This window comes from Anolis carolinensis, chromosome 2, assembly GCF_035594765.1.
Source record: "Anolis carolinensis isolate JA03-04 chromosome 2, rAnoCar3.1.pri, whole genome shotgun sequence".
NCBI lineage: Eukaryota > Metazoa > Chordata > Lepidosauria > Squamata > Dactyloidae > Anolis > Anolis carolinensis.
This window is the reverse complement of record NC_085842.1, coordinates 276,826,416-276,854,150: the sequence shown is the minus strand read 5'-3', so window position 1 is coordinate 276,854,150 and position 27,735 is coordinate 276,826,416. Positions and strand designations below refer to the sequence as shown.

The window sequence follows — 27,735 nt, the reverse complement described above, 5'->3', positions numbered from 1 at the left end:
AAATATATATTTTACTGGGAGTTTATTCATCCCCTCAAGCAAAAAGCATTAAACAAACCCCATGTCTTTGTCTTCACAAAATTCTTGTGAGATAGGCTCATCTGAAAGGTTGTAATTAGAATTGCACAAGGTTTGCGAACAAGCTAGGATTTGAATCTGATAGCCAGGATGCATTATATGCAATAATTCTTTGTCTGAAAGAAAGCTGAGTAATTTTTGTCAGAGTCCGATAAAAGCATATTGATTTTTGGCTTCTGAAATTATTCTCAGTGTAATACCATTATAAGTCTACCTCAAAAGGTGAGAAGGTGTATGGCCAATGTATAAGCTTACAAAGTCATGATATATAGAAATACATCTTGCACAAGCATCCATAACAAACTGACAACAGACATGTTTAAATCAAGTATGGCTATAATTTATTTATTTATATAGCACTGTCGGTGTATATGGTACTTTATATGAGCAGTGTACAATTGTTAATTTGTCGGTTCTCTGCCCTCAGGCTTGTAATCTAATAATATAGGACACATAAATCCAGGAGACCTTTCCTCTGCTGCTGAACCTAGGCATGATGGAGCTGTGTCCATTTGTTCTTTCAGCCTTCTTTTAACGTCCAAAATATGAATATAAGAGGAAATATTATAAGACCAAAAGTCCACGTAGATCATCTTTCTGCTCACATAGAGGTCAATGAATTGTATACATGACCCCCAAAAGCATGACATGAGTGCATTAATACCTTCCTACTCATATTCCACAGAAATGGATTCTGGATGAAATATTTTTTGATGATTTCATCCATGAAATTTCCAATCCACCTTTGAAGTAATTTGTCCAGTTTTCCTATCAACAGTGTGTGAACCTCTGTATCTGTAACATCATCACCCCGCATTTGCAAGTGTAATCTTTATAGATCTAATTATTATTTTGTTATTATTTGCTGCTGCCTCCACTATTAGCCTACACCATTTTTAATAGTGACTTGGATAAGACTGATATCCATCTTGAGTTGTGTTCAGCAGTCAAAATCTTCAATGATTGGGGGGGGGGAATCAAACTGGTGGGGTGCCCATGCCCGGCCACACACGTAATCTCTCATATATTTACTTGCACTGGAAGGCAGGCAGGAGACATGATTGGGACAGGGGAGTACGAAGACAAATTGAGCATTTAAGAGGCCCCTCATTAATCCCCTCACTTCTGTGAGCGAGCAAACAGGTGAGAAAGAAGGGGAAGTGGGAGCCAGTGGAGGGAGGGCAGGCACTCATGCATTCATTTGCTTGCATGGTCAGGAAGGGAAAGGGATGAGAAGCACAAGGAGGGAGGATGAGTGATATCCAGGTTCCCAAGTCAGACGGAGAGAGTGGAATGGGGTGGTGGAACGGCAGTGGCAGCAGGAAGGGGCTGTGGTAGATCATTTTATGGAAGTGGCACTTCCCTTGTCCACTTTGGATACCCATTCACTGCCTGCCTTCCTACACCTCTCCCCATCCTATGCCATTCCCTTTCCTGCTAGCCTGAATGAGTGAATGTGTGAAAGAACGCATGTGTGAGGGTGGGCACCACAAACCCTGCCAGTACTTTGTGTGTGTGTGTCATTATGCTTTGGGTGGCCTCGAGATATTCACAGTATTTCTACTTGCACCTCAAATGCCTACAATAGTGGAGAGTTCCCAATGTCCAAGTCCTGGCCAGAGCCTAGGAAGCAGCTGTAACTATCCCATTGATTTTCCCCTTTGCTTGCCATGATTGGAAACATTTGCTGCTTTTTAAAAATCAAATATACAGTGTGGCCTTCAACAAAATGTTGCCTTCTTCCATTGCTGTCTCCTTCAGTTTTCTGATTGTTTTCCTCCACAGTCTATTAGCATTTCAAATCCACTGACGACCAATCTTTGATAGTCTGGTTTGAGTCTTCCACCAATTAAAAAGAGAAAGGTAATTGACTCTGGAGACCAGGGTTCAAATCCCCGCTCAGTCATAGAAAATCTTTGGGTTACCTTGGGCAAACCATTCTCTCAAGCCTCAGAAGAAGGCAAATGCCTATGAACAAATTTTGCCAGGAAAATAGGGTGCCCTTCGAGTCACCATAAGTAAAAAATGACAATGTAAAATAAGTTCTTCTAAAATGGAATAGCTACTTCTTAATATGATTCTTTTTAGTTGGTAGATTCATGAATATTCACAATTGTAATGCACTGCAGAGTTCAGGTAGTTGTATGATAGAAAATGATACATGATATGCACTCAGAGATTGATTTCACTTGTGCTTTGCTAGGCCTTGGATCCAATAGAAAGCTTACAGGAATAGAAATAGTGCATAACTTGTTACATGATATTCAGTCATAGAAGTGAAGTATTTCCCTCTGATTCTCTGTATCACACAGAAAAACAGACTTAAATTCAGTAAGGTTGGTGGTGGTGATTATGATTTTTTTTGAGATACTGTGTTTATTTTTTAGAAATATACATATGGTACATTTAATATATTTTTTTTCTTGACAGATTATTTTCAAAACAATGAAATTCTAATCATGTCTAGATAAAGGGTTTCCCCTGATATTGAGTCTAGTAGTGTCCAACTCTAGGGGTTGGTGCTCATCTCCATTTCTAAGCCAAATAGCCAGCGTTGTGCATAGACACCTCCATGGTCATGTGGCTGGCATGACTGAATGGAGCTCCATTACCTTCCCGCCGGAGCGGTACCTATTGATCTACTCACATTTGCATGTTTTCGAACTGCTAGGTTGGCAGAAGCTTAGGCTAACAGCGGGAGCTCAGCCCGCTCCTCAAATTCGAACCACTGACCTTTCGGGCCACAAGTTCAGCAGCTCAGCGGTTTAACCCATTGCACCAGCGGGGGCTCCAATCATGTCTACTCAGAAGTAAGTCCCAATGAATTAAATGGAATTTAATGACTAAATCCCAGATAGGATTGCAGCCTAAAATATTTTTGAAGACATTTTCCCATTTCCATTAGTGTCTTGAATAGCATCTTTTATATGCACTATCAGATCTCTCCCACACCATCCTTTCCCTAATGTTTCTGTAGATACTATAGAATCCATATTTCCAGCATCAGGCAAGCTGTATTTATTTTAAGGTGACAATATGACTTGCTCCAAGCATGAACAAAAATATTTCTTATCAATATTTCTTTCCTCTTTTTTTCTTATATCAGAATATGATCATGTAGTAAAGAGGGTTCTAAATACCCCAAGGCACCAGATCCCATCTGATCTTGAAATCTAAACAAGTCCTGGTTTGTACTTTGATGGGAATGAATATCAGCTGCTTTAGGCTACATTTTAGAGAAAGGAACTGGCAAAACTACCTCTTGAGTATTTCTTGCCAATTATATTTATGGGGTCATCATAAGTTGACAGACAACTTGAAGGCACATACAGTCATGCAGTAGTAAAGAAGATGACGCTCATGTTTCTCTACAGTAGCCTCCAAATTGAGGTTTTTCTGGTTTAGCAACTTTTAACAGTGATTTGGAGGAATCTGCTTAAAAGTATCTTGTTAAAGTCTGTGCTCATTACTCCCACGTAAGCATGCGTAAGAGTGCAATCCAAATGAATGTTGTATTTATTTTTTGAAAACAATTACAGTACTTCATACGCGATCTAAAATAATTTTACATTGTACATGTTTTAAGATTTTTAAAAAAAATGTAGGCCAGCACTTTTCTTTCTATATTGTGTGTCCCTATTTATCAGTTTTTATAGCATACATGCCATGGTGGCACTGTGGGTTAAACCGCTGAGCTGCTGAACTTGCTGACTGAAAGGTCGGCAGTTCAAATTTGGGGAGTGGGGTGAGCTCCTGCTGTTAGCCCCAGCTTCTGCCAACCTAGCAGTTTGAAAACATGCAAATGTGAGTAGATCAATATGTGGGATCCCCAGATGTTTTTGGTCTTCAACTCCCAGAAATCCTAACAGCTGGTAAATTGGCTGGTATTTCTGGGAGCTGTAGGCCAACAACATCTGGGGACCCCAGGTTAAGAATCACTTTTTTATAGCATACATCATCTTTAAATATTTCCTTGCTTTGCAGGAATTTGTTCTTTTTGATTTATATTTGTGACCTCAGAAGCAGAAACTGTTATTTTTTTTCTTTTCTATTTTTTTAAAAAAAAATACTTTTAAGTGAAAAAATTCTAACAGAAGAAATGTGTTTACTATGTAGACCATTTAACATTTTTAAAAATGTATGCCACATTTTAATTTACAACCAAATGTAAGAGCTGCCTAAATCTTCCTGTTAAAGATAAAAGAGCCGGATGTGGGCTCCAAAGTATTTTTACAAGCTCTTTGGAAAGCAGCAGATTTATTGCGCAAATCAAGGCCTGAAAGGCAATATTTCAAATTGGGGACACTTCTTTCTACAATGTTGACATCTTTGCCCTGCCAGTTAGGACTGCTTGGCTCCCTTCCTCTGGGAATGACTGGAAGTGGATTGGCTGGCAGTGAGCTCATGTATTTTTGTATCTTTTCCACACTAGCAGCAGTGTACCACGTAGGCTCCTTCGGTTTGTGGGATGCTGCTATTCCCACAGCCACATTTTGTTTTTCTCTCTGCTGATCTGAACGTATTGTGTTGGCTCTGCAGAAATGCCGAGTCTCTCTTCCCTTTGCGGGTGTTAATACCCTTTGTTGGTAGGGTTTACTGACGTCACGAGGCAATGGCTGAGCCCGAAGCCAGGAGCTGCTGAGTAGATGTGCTGATTTCACCTTCACCAGTAGCAGCAGCAGCAGCAGCAGCAGGCTGTTGTCACAGAACTGAACCTTGTTTTGACTTGCAGAGAACAGGATTGCTGGACTGGGCATTGACGGCAAAGCCCCCCTCCCAAGCCACTGTGTCTCCAAGTGGACAAATGAAACAGCTTCAGGAAATGGAGGAAGAATAAACCCAAGAGGCTTTGGATTTATAATGCAAGCAGCTTTTGCAGGATCCCTAGCCACCTTCTTCTCCTGCTTTGGGATTTAAGACCATGTATGTGGGCCATTATTTACTCTTCAAGGAATTCAGATCTGGGGGGAGGTCTGCTTTGAAGACAATGGTTTTATTGTGGCTTGAAATGATAATTTGTTCTTCCTCTTCCCTTCTTGTATTAATTTTGTCACAATACATGTTTGATTCCAGAGGATTTATTCTTTTCAATTCTTTATTTATAGGTCTGTTCGCATTGTAGCCTTTGGAAATGAAAGAGGTGGCTTTCCTGAGGATGATCAGCAGAGAAGTCTGATCTGGACCTATCTTGGGAGGAGTGCTCTGGTTTCAGAGACCGACAGCAGTTTGTTGCTAAACTCTGCCAACTACGTTAGAAATCCTGCATTCACTGAATATCAAGCCTGTGTGTTTGGAAATGTCAGATTGGTGGTACATGACTGTCCTCTTTGGGTAAGAACCTGTAGTAGGAAGCTAAGAGACCAATCGTAAACATATTACTCAGTAGTAAATCTCATGGGACTTACTGCTTTGTAAATATGTTTAGGATTGTAGCGTTAATCAAATCAACATCTTGTTCAGGGTAAGCTTGTTGCAATACTTACATGGTAGAAGAGTAGAAATTGTTATTATGTGTTTTGTAAACTTGCTCAATCAAGTAAATAAGCAATTTCTTGGAATACTGTGGAATATTCAAGAGAAACCAGCCATCATTTGTTGTTCTTTCATGCCGGGGTGGGAATCATGTGATCCTCCAGATGATATTTGACTGCATCTACCAGCAAATTCAGTGGTGAAGATGTTGCAGTCCAATAAGATGCATGATTCCAGGCACTGTTATATAAAAACAATATTTTATAGATGATAAGAACATGTAGACTACTGACTTATCATTTTGTTTATGTAAAACTGAAAGTATAGCTAGTTTAACAATGTTAAAAGATATGTTAAACTCATTTTGGAATATTATTGACATTTGCACGATGCCAAAGTTTTGTAAAGCTTATACACTGTGTTATTTCTTTTTGCTCATAAACTAAAATGTCTGCTACTAGTATTCCTGTTAGTCAGCAGGACCTAGTTAAAATTGGCGAAATTGGATAAGTTATAATTGTTTGAGTACGGTAACTGATTTACAGATCTGTTTTTAATGTCTCCTCCCCCATTTTTGTGTGCAACATTTCTACTTGTAGATGTTCTATGACATACAGATGTTCAATAACATCTTCACTTATAGATGTTTTCATTTACACTTGAGCTTCACGACTATCATCACCACAACTGGTGGGAGGATATTTTTGTGTGTAATGAAAACAAAGGGAATGGAGTAGAGAGAAAGATGAGGAGAATGACAAATATACATAGTTAAAGTTTAGATGTAGATCCCAGATCTGAAAAGGTTGAAGGTTGTGGTTCTGTAGAAGCCCATCAGTGATTGGAGATGGCATTGGCAGTCTCATTCAAGTGGGTGAGATATTTTTATTCTTGGAATTGCAGGGTTGTTGTATGTTTTCTGGGCTGTATGGCCATGTTCCAGAAGTATTCTCTCCTGATGTTTCGCCACATCTGTGGCAGGCATCCTCAGAGGTTGTGAGGTTCTTGGAATTGACTTTGATTTTAAGATGTGTTGTAAATTGGTATCTGTCATCTGAAAAATAATGCCCTCAGACTCTGAGTCTTAATTTGAAGTGCTAAATTAAAGTTTCAGTGTCTATTAGACTTCTATGAAATGGGAGAGTTATGGGCTAATTGTGTTGACGAAACATATCTTTTTGAACACATACCAGGAGGATGTTGTACAGTATAGATACAGTATAGTATATGGAGGATGAGGGAAGAAAAATGTGACTGAAATGGTTGGACTTTCTAACTACATATAAAGATATATGTAAAGTGACAAGGGATTTAATTTGCTACAAGCCCAATAGTGCAACTATTCTTGTGTGACAGTACTATAATTACATTTGTTGTGAGAGGCAAAATTATATTCTCCTAGCAATTCGATATTGAAATCTTAATTCAGAAAATGCAATTGTCTGGGAACTGGTGCACAAGATGGGAAAAGTCACTTTGATCCCCAGCATGTGTCTGCCATGCGCAAAAGTGACATTGTCTTGAACCAAGTTTTGTTCTGTGCATCATATAATCTGGGTGATTGTGAAGAACTCACAGATTTCATTATAGAATTGTCTGAGGACAAATGCTCTAGATCTGTTTTTCAGATTTATTCTTTATGAGTAAATCTGTACCTGAAATCATTTCTCAAATATGTACCCACAATTGTGAATATGGAATTGATTGAATTGCCAATGCCATGCATGGAAATGTATAAACATTTTTTTTTTGGAAAAAAACAGGTCACTGGTTTATTCCTTTGTAATTTTTTGGATCAAGGCTGCAGACAAGTGGTTGAAGTGCATTGAAGGATGTTAGTTTGTGCTGAGGAATCATAAACCCATATCTTAATGTGGTTGGTGGCTAACTAAGCAAATGTCTGTCTTAAAACAGACAGAGACCATCGTTGGTCAGTATTGTTGATCCAGTTGACCCTGAATTTTCTGGCTGGTTCAATCAGTTGTCACGACAACCAACTCCTGCTTTTTATTTTGTGTTAGAAACTTAATATTCTTCACTAGATTTCAGATAGCTCTGAAATCTAGTGAAGTCAACTAATTTGACTAAAAGTAGCTCTAGATAATGGGTTTTCTTTGGAATTAAGGTACTTTTGCAGTATATTATTTATGGGCTCCAGATACTTTTAGTTCAGTCATTGTCTGTAATGACTGTAAAACTGAGCAGTTTTTAAAATATCAGCACAGGTGGAACCAAAGCACTCAAGGTGACAAGGGCTTCTTTTAAAAGGTATTGCCAGGTTTATTTCTTAGTATAATACTATCAGAAGTATTTTGTGTTAGAAACTTGATATTCTTCTCCAAATTTCAAATAGCTCTGAAATCTAGTGAAGTCAACTAATTTGACTTAAAGCGGCTCTAGATAATCGGTTTTCTTTGGAATTAAGGTGCTTTTGCAGTATGTTATTTGTGGGTTCCAGATACTTTCACTTCACTTTCACTCATCTCTGTCCTGGATCCTTCTTCTTCAGTTCATATGCTTTCTTCATATGGTCCCTTGTACTCACTTTTCTCTTTCATCCCATCCAGTATTATTGACTGTAGTGACTGAGCAGTTTTTAAAATATCAGCACAGGTGGAACAAAAATACTATGTGCTTAGGAAGTGGGATGTTTGTTGTTGTGCAAGATCAGTATTAATAACTTCAAACACTCAGGATGAGAAGAGCTTATTTTAAAAGTAATTGCCAGGTTTGTTTCTTAGTCTAATACTATCATCAGAAGTAAAGGCAAAAAGTGTAAAAAAATATTCTTGTTCAGCTCTTAACAGTTCCTTCAGCCCTGTTCGCTTTATGGGTGTTCTGTTCTTTAATGCACCTTGTTTTCTGCTCCTCCCAGTTAGCATTTCATGGCAACTCAGCATGCTCAGCCCTCCTTGGATTACTTCTGAGTGAGATATTTTCATACTGCAGACTCTAGTTCTTTCTCTCTTGTACGTGGATGCTGCTGTTTTGGCTAAATAAGAACATGCCCTCATGTGTGAATGTCTGGAGTAGAGGAAATGATGCCTGGATGCACCTGTCTTCATCATTTATGCCAACAAAATAAGCTGTTGGCTGTCATTAAGAATGGAGATACAAATAATGTACAGATATCTGCCTGTGGATTAAAATCTTTACCAAATATATATTTTAAAAAAATATATGTTTTACTCATTTCTGGCCTGGATCCTGTTTCTTTAGTTCATATACTTTCTTCATATGGACCCTTAAACTCACATTTTCTTTCATCCAATCCAATACTATTTCCTATATTTCTGAAATTTCTAAAGTTATCTTATTCTAATTTTTGTCTGATAATGCTTAGACTTCTAGGATCTAATTTCAAATTTTGCTATTTCTGCAGTCCCTTGAATTGGTATTTCACAAATTGAAGAAAGAGAGCAGAGCAGTCGATTCCTAATAGACTATGAAAACCTTTCATCAGCTGATAATAACTGTATGTTATGTAATACTAGGATGTTGGACTGAGCTTTCATCCTCTAGCAGTGATATTTCCGGAATGCCACTGGAAAGCAAAAACACAGAAGCTGTTGTAGACTCTTAGGTTGCCTCTGCATATTAAGAATAGAGAAATGATTGTCATCCCTCAAGCATAGTAATAAACACTTAAAAAATAACACAGTGCTAGCAAAGACAATTCTGGAAAGTTCATTCTACTATGATAGAAAAGTGTAGGCAGGGTGAGCTAGAATGTTAATCTGTTGTTACAGAGAAAAATACATCGAGTGCTCTTCTAGAATATTATGGTTAACAGTTTGTTCATCAAATGCTAAATGAAAGTTGGGACATAATATATTTCAATAAAATGTTTCATTGATCAGGATTCCAACCTTTTTTTTTTAGTTTTGATTGCAAGTGTTTACAGATCTTTGTAACAGAAGAGTTAAAAAAATAATGATTGCTATTAGCACCAGGAGAAGTTATGCTTAAGAGAAGTAGTTAGTGCAAAAAATTACATTAAATCGCACATTTCCATTACGCTGTAGAAAAGGGAGAATTTTAAAAAGCAAAGTACTTAGGTTTTGAATTTATATTAGTACTATGCGTACCAAATTACTGCTCTTGCTCTCACTAAGCTCAAATGAAAAGCAATTTTGCTATATATATTTTCTTATACATAATATCTCAATAATTGCAGCTGTCAAAAGAATTCAGAACTACCACAGCTTGAATGTTGGTCCCAAAGTTGAGAAAGCTGGATTCAAACTTGTATTTGCCTGTTAAATTCCCAATGATGCTTCATTTAGATACTGTGTGAATGTATTATATTCCCCCATCTGTACAACATTGGTGACAAAATAGCTGAAGGTGAAGTTTAAAAGATGTTTTACATACTAACAATTCTGGGCGTTTATATTGTTTGATGTTTATTTAACAAAAAAGATTGATATTGTGAGAGAAATCTTCGTTTTTGTTTTAATAATTTTTCAGTTCACTATAATAGAGAACTTGCCTTATACTTCTGTCTCTGTTTGAGGGATTATTTTTTTCAGTCTGCTCTTATCCACTGAAAATGGAATTTAGCTCCATCTTTTTGTTTTGTTTAGGATATTTTTGAAAGTGACTGGTACACATCTCGGAACCTTATTGGAGAAGCAGATATCATTGTGATTAAATACTCTGTAAATGACAAGTCTTCATTCCAAGAAGTAAAGGAGATTTATGCACCACTGATTAAAAAAGCTCTAAACCACTGTTCAGTTCCAGTCATAATTTCTGCTGTTGGTGCAAGGCAAAACGGTATGTGCTAGAGATCATGTTATAAACAGCTAAAATATCGGTATAAGGCTACGTGTTGGGAAGTCATGGTGAAAAAGAATGATACTGTTACTCCAATCATAATAACAGTGACATATCTACAGAGCTAGTTTTTACAAAGTGTCATTTAATGTTGAGTGAGAACACATTTCGACTGTTGGGTAGCTCCATTTAGAACAAAAATACCTGTTTGCACTTCCACATCAGGATGGTCTGTATACTTGCACTGATAAGAGCTTTTAATTAATCAGTACAAATTTGCCAATTCAGTTACCATAGTTTTAAAATTACAGCTCTGACTTTTATTTGGAACTACTGTATATTCAATCCAACTACAGTTTTAGTGTGCAACCCTATGGATATTTATATGGATGTATTACTGTGTTCAGTGATGCTGATTTGCTGATAACTATGTTTAGACTTGAAATCTTAAAGTGCTATTGATATTACTTACCAGCAAAAATTTGTATGGAGGCAGATGCATGAAGCAAAGATGTATTTATCACCACAACAAACAAAATATCAAGTATTAATTTATGAAGTAGGGTACTCTGTGTGAGCAACTATAGTTCTGTCTGGATTCTGCAAGTACAGTTAGAAGAATTCAATTATGTGTGACAGTGCTGAGTAATAGTAATATCAGCCCATATAAATCTGAACAGAGGAAAATAATCACAGTGCAATAAAATAACCACTGCTAAGAAAATAATCACAGTGCAATAAAATAATAATTTGTATGATGTATGTATTATCAAATATGTTTTTAAACATCAGCCAAGACTAAACTGATTCAAGATCATAATTTGCACATGACATGTTAAAAGTGCTAACATAATTTGCTGTGTGGCTTTGTTTGTGCGCTGGCACCCAGTGTGCTGTTGTAGTTGGGTAATGGAGTAGGGCTTTGGGAAGCCAGGGTTTGATCCCTCACTCTGCCTTGGAAACCTACTGGGTGATCTTGGATAAGTCACACTCTCAGCCCAAGAGGAAGGTATTGGTTAATCTGTGCTGAATAAGCATAGCCAAGAAACCTCTAGAATGGGTTTACCATAAGTGAAAGCACAGAACAACCTAAACTTTTTATGTGAAAGGGATTAAATGATTTAACTCTCTTAGGACATAGTTACCTACTTTAATATGACTTCAAGAACACACAGAGAACCCATCTACACAGACTGCAATTCCCAAAGGAAGCCAAAAGTTGCTCTTTGGTATCCAAATAATGTTCAGGGGCTTCCAGCCTGTGATGCTGGGTAAGATGGGTTAAGTGGGCGTATCCCATATGAGGGAAAGTCAGGGAATGCTCTAGGTCTACCCGGAAACTCTGGAGCAGTCCAACACTTTGAACCAGCCCAACTGTTGACATGGGCCAGTACCACTATTTGGGTTTTCATGTGCACCATTGTGTGCAGGGAAGGGGATGGCACTTTTTTGTTGTTGTTGTTGTCATTGCTGCAGTGTCCACAGAACTTGATAAATTATGACAAAGGTAAGGGTGGCCATCCAGCGAAGCAGAATTCAGTCCAACTCAGTAGTAAGGAGTTCCTCCTTCTGCCACATCAGGATGAAGATAGGTGGTATACCTGCCCCCTGGGGCCAGTCTAGATTATTCCCACATATGTGACCTGTGTAGATGGGCCCAGAGCCCCTCCAACCCCAAGCAATATTCTATCACATTTACAGCCATGGACTCTGTATTCCCAATGCTTATATACTTTAGTCCTTACCAAAATGTGCAGCTTGTGTGATATTATAGACTGAATTGCCCATCAAACATTGCCCCAGCTGTTCAAGAGTTGGTTTTTTTTTCCTTGAGTGGATACTGAACAGTTGGGGCAATCTTTCAATAACTAGTTGCCAGGGCTGATCACAATTTCTGTAGGAGCCTATGCATAAAGTCTACCGAAGAGCTGAGTTATTAAAACAGTATGTTATCCATATTCATATAAAGGAAGTTTAAAGAGCCCTTGTCTTACTGATAAATCAATGGTTAGTGTGATAGGCTTGGATATAGGGACCCACGTTTAATCCCTTTTAGCTTTGAACCTCATTAGATAACCTCGGGCAAATCACTGTCTGTGGTCTACAGATTTGTTGTTAGGTGAAAATGCTGTTCTGAGTCATGAAGGAACACATGTGATTCCCCTGCATATTTGTTTCGATTTGTTCTCAGTTGATAAACAATGGTTAGTCACATTTGATTTCTAAACCTCTCTAATGTGTGTGAAGATCTTGCCAATGTCACTCTCCTGATTTGTACGCAAGCAAAAGCCAGCTGTATAACTAGCAACTGTGCCATTGTTTTTCAGATGTGTAATAGAAACACTTCATGTGTAGTCTTGAAAGGTTTACTTTTAGAATATCAGTCAATCTTAAGAATAAAATATACTCCAAGGAGCTTGCACCTAATGTTATTGTGTGAGTCACAGCCCTAGTAATGCTTTCTCTTAGAAGAGATAATGCTATTATGTCTCTGCATTGGGAGCAGTTAAATTATCTAGTCAAGTCAGACGTAGAATAATTACCCCACTGATTGTGAAGCCTTAATGCAAGGAGCAAAGTTAAATTGCTGACTTTTACGGAGGCCCAAGAAGTGACTTTTTCCAATGACTTTTTAATGGATAGGTACTTGTAAGTTCAGATTGAATGTTTCAGGTTCAGTTTTCTATTGGCATACAAGTGTCCTTGTTGCTATCACATTGTTTAGGAATTTATGAGCTGTGCATGATTCTTATTAAAATTGATTAATGAATCCAGCCATTTTTTGTGTGTGAAATGTGATATACTTTGGGATGTTAAATTACCCCTTTCAATAGTTTCCATCCCCCCACTCCTTTTGTGTGATGTAAGCTAATACACATACTGAAAAGTAACAATAACAGTGCAATCTATGTTTTCTCAGTCAGAATTGTTTGCCCCAAAGTTCCTTTGTTCTATATCCATTATTCCGCAGGGTGTTCCAAAAGTTGCCTACATGGGTCAAATGTAAATAAAGGCAGATTTATCTACAATTTTCCAATAAACCTATGTATGGTGACTTTTGGGGCACCCTGCATTACCATGCATTGTTTCACTGGGGTGCTATATACACTGCAGCTACATGAAAAGTTATATAACATAGCTGCTGTAATGCAGTCTCTTGACACATGCATTTTTATGGGACTTTTATACTTTACAGATAATTTTCATATTGGAGACAAATGGAAGTTCTTTCATATTCACTCTGTTCATGTGTGTTCTGATGCAGCTGAACTGAATAGTAGATGAAGGAAATGGGAAACCTTGCTAGATCCATGCTTTATTTAAGAATAAGCACTGGTTTCTTTTAAGTTTTTTTAGTGCTTTATATGATTCTGTCATTACCAAGCTATCTAGTTCACTTTTTAAATGCATTTTGTCAGCTTTTATCGTGTTCTAGTTTGCACCATTCGAAGATTATAATATAAATGAACTATGAAATTAATCATATATATTTTAAGGGGTGTAATTATTCTCACTTAGTCCAATATGGAATGTAGACTGTTTTTGTATAGAAAGAGCTAGCCTGTCTCAGATCTGTAGCTATTCCTTTTGTAATATCAGATGGGATCATAGTGCAGATAGAGAGGGAAGCTCTACATTTGAAGTTTACAGAACTTACCAAGTCCTGCAGCAGGCTCCCCAACCAGAGAGGGTATGTGTCAGAAAAGCCTAAATATTTCCATTCACTGCCAGTAGTGCATCAAGATTTTGTAAAAGCAAAACCAGAAGGAAAAGAATGACAATCATGCTTTCTCTTCCAATCTACTGACAGGACTCTTGCATGCCTTAGAAAATAATGGTTGTCTAACATTGGTGCCCCAGCTGTAACTTCAAATTATGTTATGTTTATTGTTTATTTTGTCCTTATGCTGTTTGGGCCTTTGCCTCATGTAAGCCACCCTGAGTCCCCACGGGGAGATGGTGGTGGGGTATAAATAAAGTTTTATTATTATTATTCAACTCCCAGAATTCTTGACCAATAACCATGCTGTTTGGGACTTCTTGGTATTGAAGTTCAAAACATCTAGAGGATCAAAGGTTGAGAACTACTGATGCAGTGAGTCATCAGTAGTCCAACGTTATAAAAATATTGGAATTCCTTTACCTGAATAGTTTGGGGGACACTAACATGGACAGTATAAAGTTGTCATGCTGCACATTTATAGCAGACCTTGAAAATTATCCATAGCTAATGTAGTTTGTGTAAATTACCCACAGATAATGATCTTAGTGCTTTGTGCAGGATGGCTCAGTGACATATACAGATAGAAGTGATTGTCATTCATTTGTAGGTAATCTGCAAGGAAATATTATTTGGAACAATCGATCTATCTATCTGTCTATTTATCTCTCTGTGGAAAAGTCAAAGAACTATATGTGTGTATGTCTGTCTGTACCACAAAGTTTGTGAAGTTACTCAATTGGCTGTTGCTGTGTGAAGGATTGGCTGTTGCTCTCTGTGATGTCACTGGGAAAAAGGTGACGTGTCTGAGGGGAAGGGAGGAAGGAGCCACAAGGAAAGATATGAGAAAGAAAGAGGGAAGGGTATGAGTGGAGGGAAGGAAATAAATAAATAAAAAGTAAGAATAAAAACAGGAGGGCAATAGCCCCTCCCACATCCAGAAACACTGGGTATATATGCTAGATTGAATATAAAGGCTGAGTGTAACTATACCAAGGTAGCAACCTTTTTTGGTTTAAAAATCATTATGTGCTTATATGCAATTTGATATTTTCTAAGATTCATCTCAGAGTAAAGTCAGTGGGAAAGGAGGAGAAGCTTTGCTTTTCAAAGTCCTTGAATAATCAACTACTGTAGAGTCTCACTTATCCAACACTCGCTTATCCAACATTCTGGATTATCCAACGCATTTTTGTAGTCAATGTTTTCAATATATCGTGATATTTTGGTGCTAAGTTCATAAATACAGTAATTACTACATAGCATTACTGCATATTGAACTACTTTTTCTGCCAAATTTGTTGTCTAATACAATGTTTTGGTGCTTAATTTGTAAAATCATAACCTAATTTGATGTTTAATAGGCTTTTCCTTAATGCCTCCTTATTATCCAACATATTCGCTTATCCAACATTCTGCCGGCCCATTTATGTTGGATAAGTGAGACTCTACTGTAATTGCACAATAATAATGATAACAAGTCTGAATACAATTTTAGTCCCAACAGGTGTGTACCAGTTAAATAAACAGAGCTTGCATAAGTCCCATATGACCCCCATATCGACAGGACTTGTAACTGTGTTATCATTTTTTCATGTCCAACAAAATATGTCATCTCTAGGCATTTTCTAAGATCTCCAGCACAACTCTATGGTATTGTGTTCCATGTGTGATTTCAGTAGGATTCACTGTTATCAGTAGTTTTGCATATCAACATGACGTTCCAGAACATATCCTCTGTGGATATGGGGCCATCCTACATAGACATGCCACATCGTCATTGATATAGTGGGCATCTAACAATTGGATTTAGACCATTACAATTTATATACTTAAATGTTTTTTATTGATACTCTACAGCTTTGTTTTCTGTATGAACAACATTTGACCAATAAATGATGAAAACATTTATTGCCATCCCCTTCCCTGCCGGAATAGATAGGTCTTTTAGATGGTTTTTAAATTGCGACAGCTCATTAACTGTCAGAGCTCTTCCAGCAGGTCATTCCATAGTCTTGGGGCAGCTGATGAAAAGGTCTTCTGGGTGACGGTTGTTAGTCGGCTTCTGGCAGGCTGGAGTAGGCATCCCATAGGGGACCTCAGTGTTTGGGGTGGTTTGTATGGGAGAAAGCGATCCTGTAGGTTAACTGAACCCAAACCATGTAGGGCTTTAAAGGTCAAATCTGACACTGTGCTTTGCCCGGGAACTAATTGGCAGCCAGTGGAAAGACTTTAGGATAGGTGTAATACATTCACTCCTGGATGTATCTGTAACCAATCTGGCTGATGTATTTTGAATCAACTGGAGGTACAAAGGTAGCCCAATGTAAAGTGCATTGAGGAATCCAACCTTGAGGTTACCAGTGCATGCACTACCATCTTTGGGTCCTCCAAATCTAGGAAGGGGCACAGCCACTATCCTTAGCTGAGACTGTTTTTGAAGGCATGAATACATACTGATAATACCCCACCCCATGCCTCCAGATGATCTCTCCCAGCAGTTTCATGTAAATATTAAAAAGCATTGGGGATATAATGGAACTTTATGGGATTTCAGATAACAGCTCCTTTTTGTGGAACAGCTGTCCCCAAGCACCACCATCTGGAACCTGCCTGAAACCACTGCAGCTTCCAATCCCCTCCAATCCCCCCCCCCCCCCCCGCGTACCATGGTTGATAGATGAAAAACCTCTGAGAGGTCTAGAAGCACCAACAGAGACCCATATCCCTTGTCAGTTTTAAGATAGAGATCATCCTCTAAGGTGACCATAGCAGTCTCAACTACATATCCTGCTCTGAAGCCGGTTTGAAATGGGTTAAGGAAATGTGTGTCATTTGGAGTTGGAAGGCAACTGCCTTCTCAATCAACAACAACAACAACAACAATTTATTGATTAGCCAGTTGGCCTTATCAAGGACAGACAATACAAAAACAACATACAACATACTTCTGGTTACTTAAAATAAAATACAGATGTACAGGTGTCTGCCTGCTTGGTGCCAATGTAGTTTAGCTAAAGATCTATGCATCAACTATCCTCGTCTCCCCTACACTGCACCCCAATCTGATCTATGTACTCTGATCTCCTTTTAGAAGCTTTAAACAAATACAGGGCCACTTTTGTTGTCAGGGTGGGGTTATAACCGGCCAACAAAAATGAAGTTTTGGCTTCAATAACCCAGCTTGTTTTATTACCAATAAAAGGCCATAAGTATTGTTTCCTTTCTTTTTTATATAGGTTACAGTTGTGCAAAATGTGGTTCAAATTTTCAACTTCAGGGCTGCCACAAATACATAATCTTTCTTCATACGGGATATGATTGAATCTGCCGTGTCTCTCCATGGACTCCATTTGTTCAAATCTTGCCCTAGTGAAAGTGATTCTTAGGTGTCTTGGCATATCTGCTTTTAGGTACAATGCCCTCTGGAAATTACGTTTAAAGCGCCCTAACCACTTCAGAGATCCTGTATTAGACAGGGTGGCTATGTCTTTTTGGACTTCAATATCTAGGATTCTTTGGATTACTGTCCTTTTTTCGGCATCCCTATTCTGGTCTGATGAAATAATTTGTAATCCACAGGAGCAAAGAAACCTTGCTAGTTGTTCTGCCCAGGAGTCTTGGTTAAAGCCATTAGATTGTTCTTCTCAATCATTTTGACCAAAAAAAGGAAAGTTAGAGATTGATCTGTAATTATTACAGCCCAAGGGATCCAGAGAGGACTTTTCCAGCAGGGGTCTAACTATTGCTTCTTTTAAACAGGATGGAAAATCCCTCTCCCTGAGAGATACATTTATAATTTGTTGTAGTTGAGATCAAATTGCATCTCCTCCTTGGACGACCAGCCAAGAGGGACAGGGATCAAGAAAACAGGTTGTCCTCCTTAGCTGCCCCAGCAGCTTGTCCACATCAATACTACTCACCAATTGAAATTGATCCAGTGTAATCCCATTCACAGAGTTGCTGGATGGGTGCCTCATTGACGAGTGTTTTACAATGTTATGCTGATCAAAAAGGAAAGCAAATGTTGTTGTAAAGTGATGCAACCTACAAATATAACTTGAAATACAAATATAACTTGAAATGTTGACTTTTAATTACAATTATAAACTGCAATATCAATATCTTCATTTAACAGTTTTAATAAACCGAAGAATGAAAAGACGTATATTTTCTAAGAAGTAAACTAACTGTATCTGGATAGAAACAGAATCTGAGGAAATAATTTAAACATGTTGGTACTTGTAGATACTAGTGATACCTTTCTAACTTAAACTTGGATTAAAAGATTTCTTGTAGTCAGAAAAGTATTTGTACTTGCACTAGGCAGCCCAGTTTCATCTTCTGCCCTGCCATTGCAGAATACATGTCACTCCTCCATGTGAGGGAAGCTGTGCTTCTCAGTTGTCTTATGTTACTTTAGGATACATTATTAGTAATATATAGGGCTAGTATCACAGCTACAACCTACTCCTGGAGGGGTGGAGAACCTAATAAAATGGTCCACCCTCGAGGGTTAATGGATGCTCTTGAGATTCCAGGTATTGGAGGGTACTATGGCTGGCATCAGCAATGATCCTGTTGAACTCCTGATCAATAAATGGAATCAGAATCTTTAGGATACATTATTAAAATAAATCAAAGTATAGTGTCTCTGTAACTGTTTATTTATACAGTTTGAAGAAAAGCCCATATTTGTTGCTTATTGCTAGGTTATCTTACCATTTTCTAGTTTTTAAAAAGAAAACTACCACAGAGCAATGAAAAATTACTTCCACCATGGAGAATCAAATGAGAAATGAGTGACATTATTTTCTTCCATTAAGATTTTTTTTTTCTGTAGCGCCATCATGGTCATGTTGTTATTCATTTTTTATATCAACAGGAAACTTTAATGCAGCCTCAATTGTTCATCGTTACATAAAGCCTAAATAATTGAATAAATCCTAAAATTGGTGACATTAAAGAAAAATATTTCTAATACAGTAGAGTCTCACTTATCCAACACACACTTATCCAACGTTCTGGATTATCCAATGCATTTTTGTAGTCAATGTTTTCAATATATCATGATATTTTGATGCTAAATTTGTAAATACAGTAATTACTACATAGCATTAATGTGTAATGAACTACTTTTTCTGTCAAATTTATTGTATAACATGATATTTTGGTGCTTAATTTGTAAAATCATAACCTATTTTGATGTTTAATAGTCTTTTTCTTAATCTCTCCTTATTATCCAACATATTTACTTATCCAATGTTCTGCCAGCCCGTTTATGTTGGATAAGTGAGACTCTACTGTATTTCACATCAAATTAGAATAGCGGTATAATTCTTAACCTTGGTTCGGCAACATAACAGCTATTCCAATCCTAAACACACTTAGTTGAGAGGATACACCATTCAAAGTTGGAGCTTTCTTCCAAGTAGATATGTAAATAACTGCATTGCAAATGTTTTGAAATCTTCTCTTGTTTAATTCATGATTAAATATTTGCTAGGACTTAGAAGCCATTGATGAGCCAATGTAATTAAAAGTAATTTGTATGAATAATTTGTCTTCTCAGAAGTTCCCTGCACTTGTCCTTTGTGTATCTCAGACAGAGGGAGCTGTGTTACGGCTTCTGAAGGGATCCAGCTTGCTAAAGAACTAGGAGCTACTTATTTGGAACTGCACAGTCTCAATGATTTTTATATAGGGAAATATTTTGGAGGAGTGGTAAGTATAAACATAATCTCATAATTTTAAATGTTAAGACTAAAAACCATCTAAATGCAGATTTTAATTCAGTCAGTTGTTATGGACAAGGGTGACCCAGAGTTAGGTACCTGCTCATTGGGTAAACTTTGTTCAGATTATATTATTTCAATTTCAGTTCTTCCACAGAGTTGCTACCGGTATGAGGACAATTATGTGTGTAAAAGAAAATAAATTTTGTAACTGGCACTTTTGCTGAGTCTACTATAAAAAAGCTTTGTTCCAGAACACTTCGTTTGATAGGATTTTTATGTATAATCTGTAGCTCTATTTTCTTTATCTGAAATACTATGGGCTGCTTACCAAACCATAAAATCAAACTGAGGATCTAATGATGCTTAGAGAAGTGTTATTTCTGGCCCTCCAGCATGATCTGAGGTCATCTTCTGGTGAATCCTTCATGTAATTGTGCTGAAGGTCTAGAGAAAACACTTTTCCAGGCTTAGCTAGGTCTTCCAACTCTTTGCGTATAGCTGAAACCACACTCAACAAGTGAAGATACACTGCAGCATCCATGGATTTTGGCTCAAGTCTCAATATATGTCATGGCATAGTAAAATGATGTCCTTTATATCAAATGGCAAAATCAAGGTTTGCTTTCTGGATTAAAAAAAATCCAAGCCGTGGATGGTTGAATCAGTTGATGCAAAATCCACATATATTGCCACCTGTAGTTATTCAGTACTGTACTGTACTCTTAGGTTAGCTTCTTTCAATAGGTTTCTGTGGGGTTTCAGCAGCCTGTATGTGGATTGCAATAGGGTTGCAAATTTCATTGCCATATTTTATTTATACAATGTGAAAGCTCAACCCTCATGAGTGAATGCTCCACATGAATGACAGACCAGAAAGACACCTTTCTGTAAAATATTATTTAATAATGAGTTCCCTGTGAATGAAATGATTTGTCTTTTTTGGCTAATTATTTTTGTGTTCGTTGTGATTGGGTCTCTGTAAGTGAAAGGAAGAGTTCTGTAAAAATCCTATTTCCGACTTGCATCATACCAGATTGGGTTGTTTTCTTTTTTATTGTTGTATTCTGTTTTATCGTTATTTTAAGCTGCTTTTGTTCTGTGACAGAAGAAAGGTTATCCACAAATGTAATGAATGTATTCACAGATTTTGCATCCACAATCCCATCATCTGCTGCTTTGAAATATTTTTGTTCTGTTTTGATTCAATTTCAAAAAAGAAAACCTTGGTTTTGCCATTTTATATACGGGATACCCTTTCACTATGCCATTTTATGTAATGGGATTTGAGAATCTACATATTTTGATATCCAAGTGGGATCTTGAAACCAAATCCCAGCAGATTCTAAGGGGCCACTGTAATTTTATGGCTTTATAAAATCGAGGAATTAACTGTAGTTGAATAGTGGTGGGACAACTGTTTAGTAAACATGTTAGGTTATTGTTTCCAATAAGACATATATTTCTTCATTTTAGCTTGAATATTATATGATACAAAGCTTGAATCAGAAGTCATCTGAAAAAATGAAGAAAAGGAAAAAAAGCCATAAATGCCCGGGAGTCAAACCACCTCAACTTGATCAGCCAGGTATAATGGATTCTAGTTTCTTCCACTTGGAATATGAATCAGATCATTTAAAATCATATTACTTAAATTACATAGTTACCATTGCTGTTGCATTTAATTTATAATAATGCATTTAATGACAGTATAGGAGGGGTTTGATTAAAAGGGTATTCTGTATTCCGATATTCTGTATTGTCTTCAGACTATTGTTATGAACTCTTGACTGAGAAGGCCAAACCAGTGATACATTTAGATTTGTGATCAGATGGTTTTGGTTTCTACAAAATAAAATCTGGTTTAAATTATAAATAGTTTTCAATGAAAATTAAGCAGAAACAATTATTGAAAAACTACAGCTGTTGCATATTGAGTTCAATTTAGTCATTATTCTAGTAGTAGTAGTAGTAGTAGTAATAATAGTAATAATAATAATAATAACAACACTTTATTTATATTCTGCCCTTCTCCCCGATGGAACTCAGAGCAGATTACAGTATATAAACAGACACAGACAAACATTCAATGCCTTGATTACAATGACATACAATGAGACACAAATACACAGACAAAGGCAAAGGCTTCTCTTTTCATTTCCAACTCTGGAGGCGGTGCTCATCTCTGGCTCTGGGGGAGATGCTCTTTTTCCATTTCCAAGCCGAAGAGCCTGTGTCTATAGACACCTCCTTGTTGTTTTGCCAGCATGACTGCATGGAACGTCTTTTGCCTATTCCCACCGAAGCAGTACCTATTGATATATTCACATTTGCATTTTTTCGAACTGCTAGGTTGGCAAAAGCTAGGGCTAACAGTGGGAGCTCACCCCAACCCGTGGATTCGAACTGCCAACCTTCATGTCAGCAGTGCAGCAGGAGAAGGATTTAACCCGTTACGCCACCGCAGAATTGGTTACATGAAAGCTAATCATGTAATGCTTTCTTTGTGAATGAATGTAGTAAAATAGTTTTAGTAGGCTGACCAGTGAGATGGTGCTTTACCTTGTCTAGGAAAAAGTGTACCTGAAAGTGAAAATGTGGCATAAAATTAACCTGAAAATATTTGGATAGGAACCCTTCTTCATTCAATAGCAGCAATTGGATTCAAAACATCAGCAGCATGCTCTTATGTGTTCTAAGCTGTGGAAATAAAAATGTGCTATTAACTGTACCTAATATTAGGTTTATTCATGATTGCTTTTCTAATATCTTTCCTCTGCCTTTTTTGTAGAAAAAATGCCAATTTTAAAAGGTGAAGCCTCACATTACGATTCCGATTTGCATAACTTGCTGTTTTGCTGCCAGTGTGTGGATGTGATATTTTACTCTGAAGACTTGAAGGAGGTAGCAGAAGCTCACAGGATTGTTTTATGCTCTATTAGCCATGTCTTCATGCTACTCTTTAATGTGAAGAGCCCTGCTGACATTCAGGATTCTTCTATCATTAGGACTACTCAGACCCTTTTTGCAGCAAACCAGGAAGCTTTGTTTCCCATTTTAAATCATGGCTCATCATGCAATTCACCAGTAAGAGTCATTGTTAAAGACTCTTTCTTCTGTTCTTGTTTGTCAGACATTCTGCACTTCATTTATTCAGGTATCTTGTCAGAATGGTTCCACCTGCTTTTGTCTTTTACTAGGAAAGAACTAACTTCCTGCAAAAGGGATGTATTTGTTTATTTACTTTCAATTTTTACTAGAATTGCGTACTAAGCCTCGTTGGCACAGGATGGCATCGTGAAAGAGATTGGGCTAAATGCTGTGGAGCAGCAAACTATTGCCCTCCAGATGTTGCTTGTATGACAACTGCCATCAGCTTAGGCCACCATAATGAATAATGAAAAATGCTGAAGGCTGAAACCCAACGGCATTTATAGAGCAATCCTCTAACCAATTTCAGGAAGTTAATTTGGAATGAAAATAATAATAGCAACGGGAGTATTACAATAGCAGTGCCTGGTGGATTGTACCCTATTATGCTGCTCTATAGGCCCCAGAGTGCTCTTGCACTTGTAAGGACTCCAACACTTAGTAATCTAAGGAGAGTTCTACTTACTTGTCCATTTGGTATACCAAAGCTCATAGCTTCCAGGAGTTCTGTGTATGTTGAGCTCTGTATCTAGTTGTATATCATATGCCGCTATATTTGTTGTATTCAATTTTTTTATTAAGACCGTTTAACATTGAAGTCTTGATGTTGAGAATATAAATGGGCTGGATTGTGAATCTTTACAAGGGCAAATAAATGTATCATCTCTAACCAAGTTAGGAAAGAATAATGATGCTGTTCCGAGGTTAAGTAACAGAAGCACTCTACTAGCCAAGTTACGCTTTCCTGATACTTTCCTAAATTAGTGTTTTGTTCCGTCCTATTTCCATTGGATTTTTAAAGATTGCAAAATGGCATAAATTTGAGTGAGAAAAATACAGATTGACTATTCCTTATCCAAAGTATTTGGGACCAGAAGCATTTTGGATTTCAGATTTCTTTGCAATACCTGTATTTGTATATATGTATATATGAGATATCTTGGAGGTGAGACCCCACTCTATACATGAAATTTATATTCACATTATACAGTGTTATAATAATTTTGTACATGAAACAAAATTAGTATAGACTAAACCACCAGAAACCAAGGATATCACTATCTCAGCCACCCATGTTGGAATTTTGGGTTTCTGAGTACAGTAGAGTCTCACTTATCCAAGTTAAACGGGCCGGCAGAAGCTTGGATAAGCAAATATCTTGGATAAGAAGGAGGGATTAAGGAAAAGCCTATTAAACATCAAATTAGGTTATGATTTTACAAATGAAGCACCAAAACATCATGTTATACAACAAATTTGACAGAAAAAGTAGTTCAATACGCAGTAATGTTATGTTGTAATTACTGTATTTACAAATTTAGCACCAAAATATCACAATATATTGAAAACATTGACCTCAAAAATGGCTTGGATAATCCAGAGGCTTGGATAAGCGAGGCTTGGATAAGTGAGACTCTACTGTATTTCGTATTTTGGATTTCAAAATTTCAGATAAGGAATGCTTGGTATCAGTTATGACATAAGTGTATAAGTACCAGTAAGTTCACACATCCATATTTCTCAATTAAGTCACAATCACAATAGATTTGGTATTGATGCATTTCTCAGAGCTTTGATGATGATTTCCTTGCAAGAAAAGTAAAACCCCTAGAAAAGATACTTGTGCAACAGATATTGGTAACAGTATTTGGTCATCTGTCAGGAATACCTTGATGGCAGGGATGGCCCTGGTGGTCTCTTCTATGACTCTTAGCCACCATACATTTAACATAGGTTATCTGCTTTTAATATATAATATATCTCATCCTCATAGGTGCTTTCCAGTGGGAATTATTGGAAGAACATATAAAAAAGAAACTGAAAGATCCTGAGAGTGTTGAGCTTGTCCTTGAAAGAGTAAAATGTATTTTGAAAGTCCCAGGAAAGGTAGGTTATAGTATTGTACTGTATTGTATTGTTGTTGTGTCCCTTCAAGCCTTTCCCAAGAATGACTACCCTAAGGCAAACCAATGAATGGGGTTTTCTTAGCAAGATTTGTTCACAGGTTTTCCATTGCTTTCCTCTGAGGCTGAAAGAGTATAATTTCCCCAAGATCATCCTATGGATTTAATGGCCAAACAGGGATTTGTACTCCAGTCTCCAAAGTTATAGCCCAACACACAAACCACTAAGAAAAAACTTATATGTAAATTGAGTTCTTTCTTAACAGGGTCTCTCTATTAAGAATCATAGAGTTGGACTGCAAGAGCCATCTAGTCCAACAATCTGCCATACAGAATATCTAACTAAGTCATTCCTGAAAAATGGCCATCCAACCTCTGTTTAAAGTTAACAGAGTGAAGAATTCTTTTTTCTATTTTATGAACTTTGGAACAAAAACAAACTCTGTCATGAGGCAATGGAGGCAGATATCTCAATCACTGAGTTAAGGACAAAAGCAAAAGACAAGAAAGATTTAACCCAACAATTTATTGAAACTTTTTTGCTGGAAATATGCTCTTACACAGTTCCTGTTCATTTCAACAAGCCTTGTTTAGCCTTAAGGATATCCCATTCACATATAAATTCATCTAATGTTCTTTAGTGGAAGAAACATTATACGATCATGATTTATGATAGCAGAGATGAAATTGAAAGAATAGATCTTGCAAATGATTATAAATTTTGCAGATCAGAAGTGAACATGTCAAAGAAATTGACAGGGCAGTGATTTGCCTATGCATTTTTCTGTAAAAGTAGTAACAAAGATAAAAAGAATTGGCATTCATAACATTTTTCATTTTTCAGGTTAACAGCTCACGGAATTGCAGATCGTATTTATCAAAAAGACCTTTACAGTTATGTAACAGCTCCCTCAGGCATTTCTTTAATACAACTGTATTAGCTGATGTCATGTTCAAAATCCAAGGTATCATATCCATCTTTTGTGTTTTGCTTTCTTACTTACTTTTTATGTTTGATAATATGAAATGATGATGAACTGCCTTGTGATACTTTTTCTACGACTCCATTGTCGTAGAAATGGAAATTAGCTGCTGCTTTCTAAAATATAAAATCTGCTAAGAGAAAACAAGGAAGTGTGTCTTTCCTTTAATTATTCTGTTTATGTTCTGTTAGAGGGGGAAATGCAATGCAGTTGCCCCCCCCCCCCCAATTCATGGGTTTTACTCTCACAGTTTTGATTATTCATGATTATCGTATCACTGCCCCGCCTCCCAAAATTGTGGCTGCCATGTGAGCATTCACATAGCTGCCCTGTCACCTGGAGGTAAGTGGGGGACTGTTCAGAATCTGGGCATATAACGTGTTTCTGTTTCATCCGGTACCTCCCTTCCTTTGGGTGAAACAGACATTCACGGCATGCAGGAAGAAAGGGCCAGCCCCGCATGCCTTTGATGTTTCTTACTCTGCAGATCCTGGATCTTTTTTCATTCTGGATGTTTCTGTCCCCCCCCCCCCCCCAGTAGCTCCTTTCATTGGCAGCACATAGGAAGAATAAAAGGAGTCTGCATGGTAATTGAAGTGGTGGGTAGGCACTGCTCCTCCTCCAGCTCTTCCCCCTGGGACCATGACAGATAACCCTGTCAGAAACAATAGCACCCCATTCTCTCCCCCCCCCCCCCCCCCCACACACACACAAGTGATAGGTATTGTTTTTCTAACTTTGTGTCCTCCGGCGCCCACAAACGTAGAGGGAAGATTGTATCAAGTATAATATGAAAAAACCTCATTTGATAGATTGTTTTGTTAGCAAAGAAGCTTTATTTAGTACTTATTTAGTATTTATTTATTTATTTATTTCAGTGATTACATTAAGATTTAAGTAGAGTATATGAATGATTGCATCCCTTAACATCTTCTATCCAGTTTATAAAGATGGGGGAGTGACAAACATTTCTATAAATTTTAAACTCCTGCTTGCACAGGATTAAAGAGTTGTTTAATTATTTTGCTTTCAGCTTTGAAAATCCCTAAGCTAAGTCTGAATCTTTGTGAATCTGGCACAAATGTAGAAGGGGATTCTTTTCTGGAAGTAGTCTTTAATATGTGGAGAAAACAAATGGACTTTTGAAGGATAATAAAATACACTATAGCTTTAAGGGCTGCCCTTCAGACATTTCATGTTGGCAGTCAAGGGAACAATAGATCTCATTGCCTGTCTCGAAAGGAAATGCCACAGAAGAATAAATTAATACTAACAGGAATGCAGCTTTCTGTTCTAAACAGAACACAGTGATAATAAATTAATATTTTATAATTTCAGCGGGTTTTGGACATAGACCTAACGTGGGAACATGGCACAAAACTGAATATAAACTGCAATTTAATTTAGTGAATTGACTTCAGTTTTTTTGTCAGGGGACACAAACTTGAGAACCAGAGCATTTTAGGGACAAGATTCAGAATAGGGAAAATGGAGTCATTTCCCATTGGCAAGGGGGTCATGCAAGGCTGCATCATATCACTCTTTCTTTTTAACTTGTGTACCAAAAATATACACAAAATAGGACTTGGAGGAGGGAGGTGTGAAATTTGGAGGAAGGAACATCAACAATTTAGGACATATAGATGACACCATTCTACTCGCAGAAAATAGGACAGGCTTGGGATGATTACTGAAGAATGTCAAGGAAGAAGGTACAAGAGCAGGTTTACAATTGAACATTAAGAAAACAACAATTACTGTAAGATGGCTTGTATAATTTCAAAGTAGAGGCTGAAGCTATTGAAATAGTTCAAGATTTTCCATACTTTGGCTCATTCATTAATTAGGATGGCGACTGCAGCCAATACATCAAAAGATAAGATCCTGAAATGTAAAGAGATATATATGAACAT

General features: G+C 37.3%; 1 protein-coding gene across 1 annotated transcript in view; it reads left to right on the top strand.

Moving 5' to 3' along the window:
• Nucleotides 1–4,503: 4,503 nt before the first annotated feature.
• The window catches only part of rhobtb3 (Rho related BTB domain containing 3), a 41,478-nt gene continuing 18,246 nt past the window's right edge, over nt 4,504–27,735 (top strand). Inside the window, exons 1-8 of the mRNA XM_008103065.3 lie at nt 4,504–5,001; nt 5,184–5,409; nt 10,137–10,329; nt 19,623–19,774; nt 21,262–21,373; nt 22,577–22,942; nt 24,710–24,822; nt 25,684–25,804. Of these exons, the coding sequence (XP_008101272.1) occupies nt 5,000–5,001; nt 5,184–5,409; nt 10,137–10,329; nt 19,623–19,774; nt 21,262–21,373; nt 22,577–22,942; nt 24,710–24,822; nt 25,684–25,804 (1,285 nt within the window). The 5' untranslated portion in view covers nt 4,504–4,999. The remainder of the gene's footprint in view (nt 5,002–5,183; nt 5,410–10,136; nt 10,330–19,622; nt 19,775–21,261; nt 21,374–22,576; nt 22,943–24,709; nt 24,823–25,683; nt 25,805–27,735) is intronic.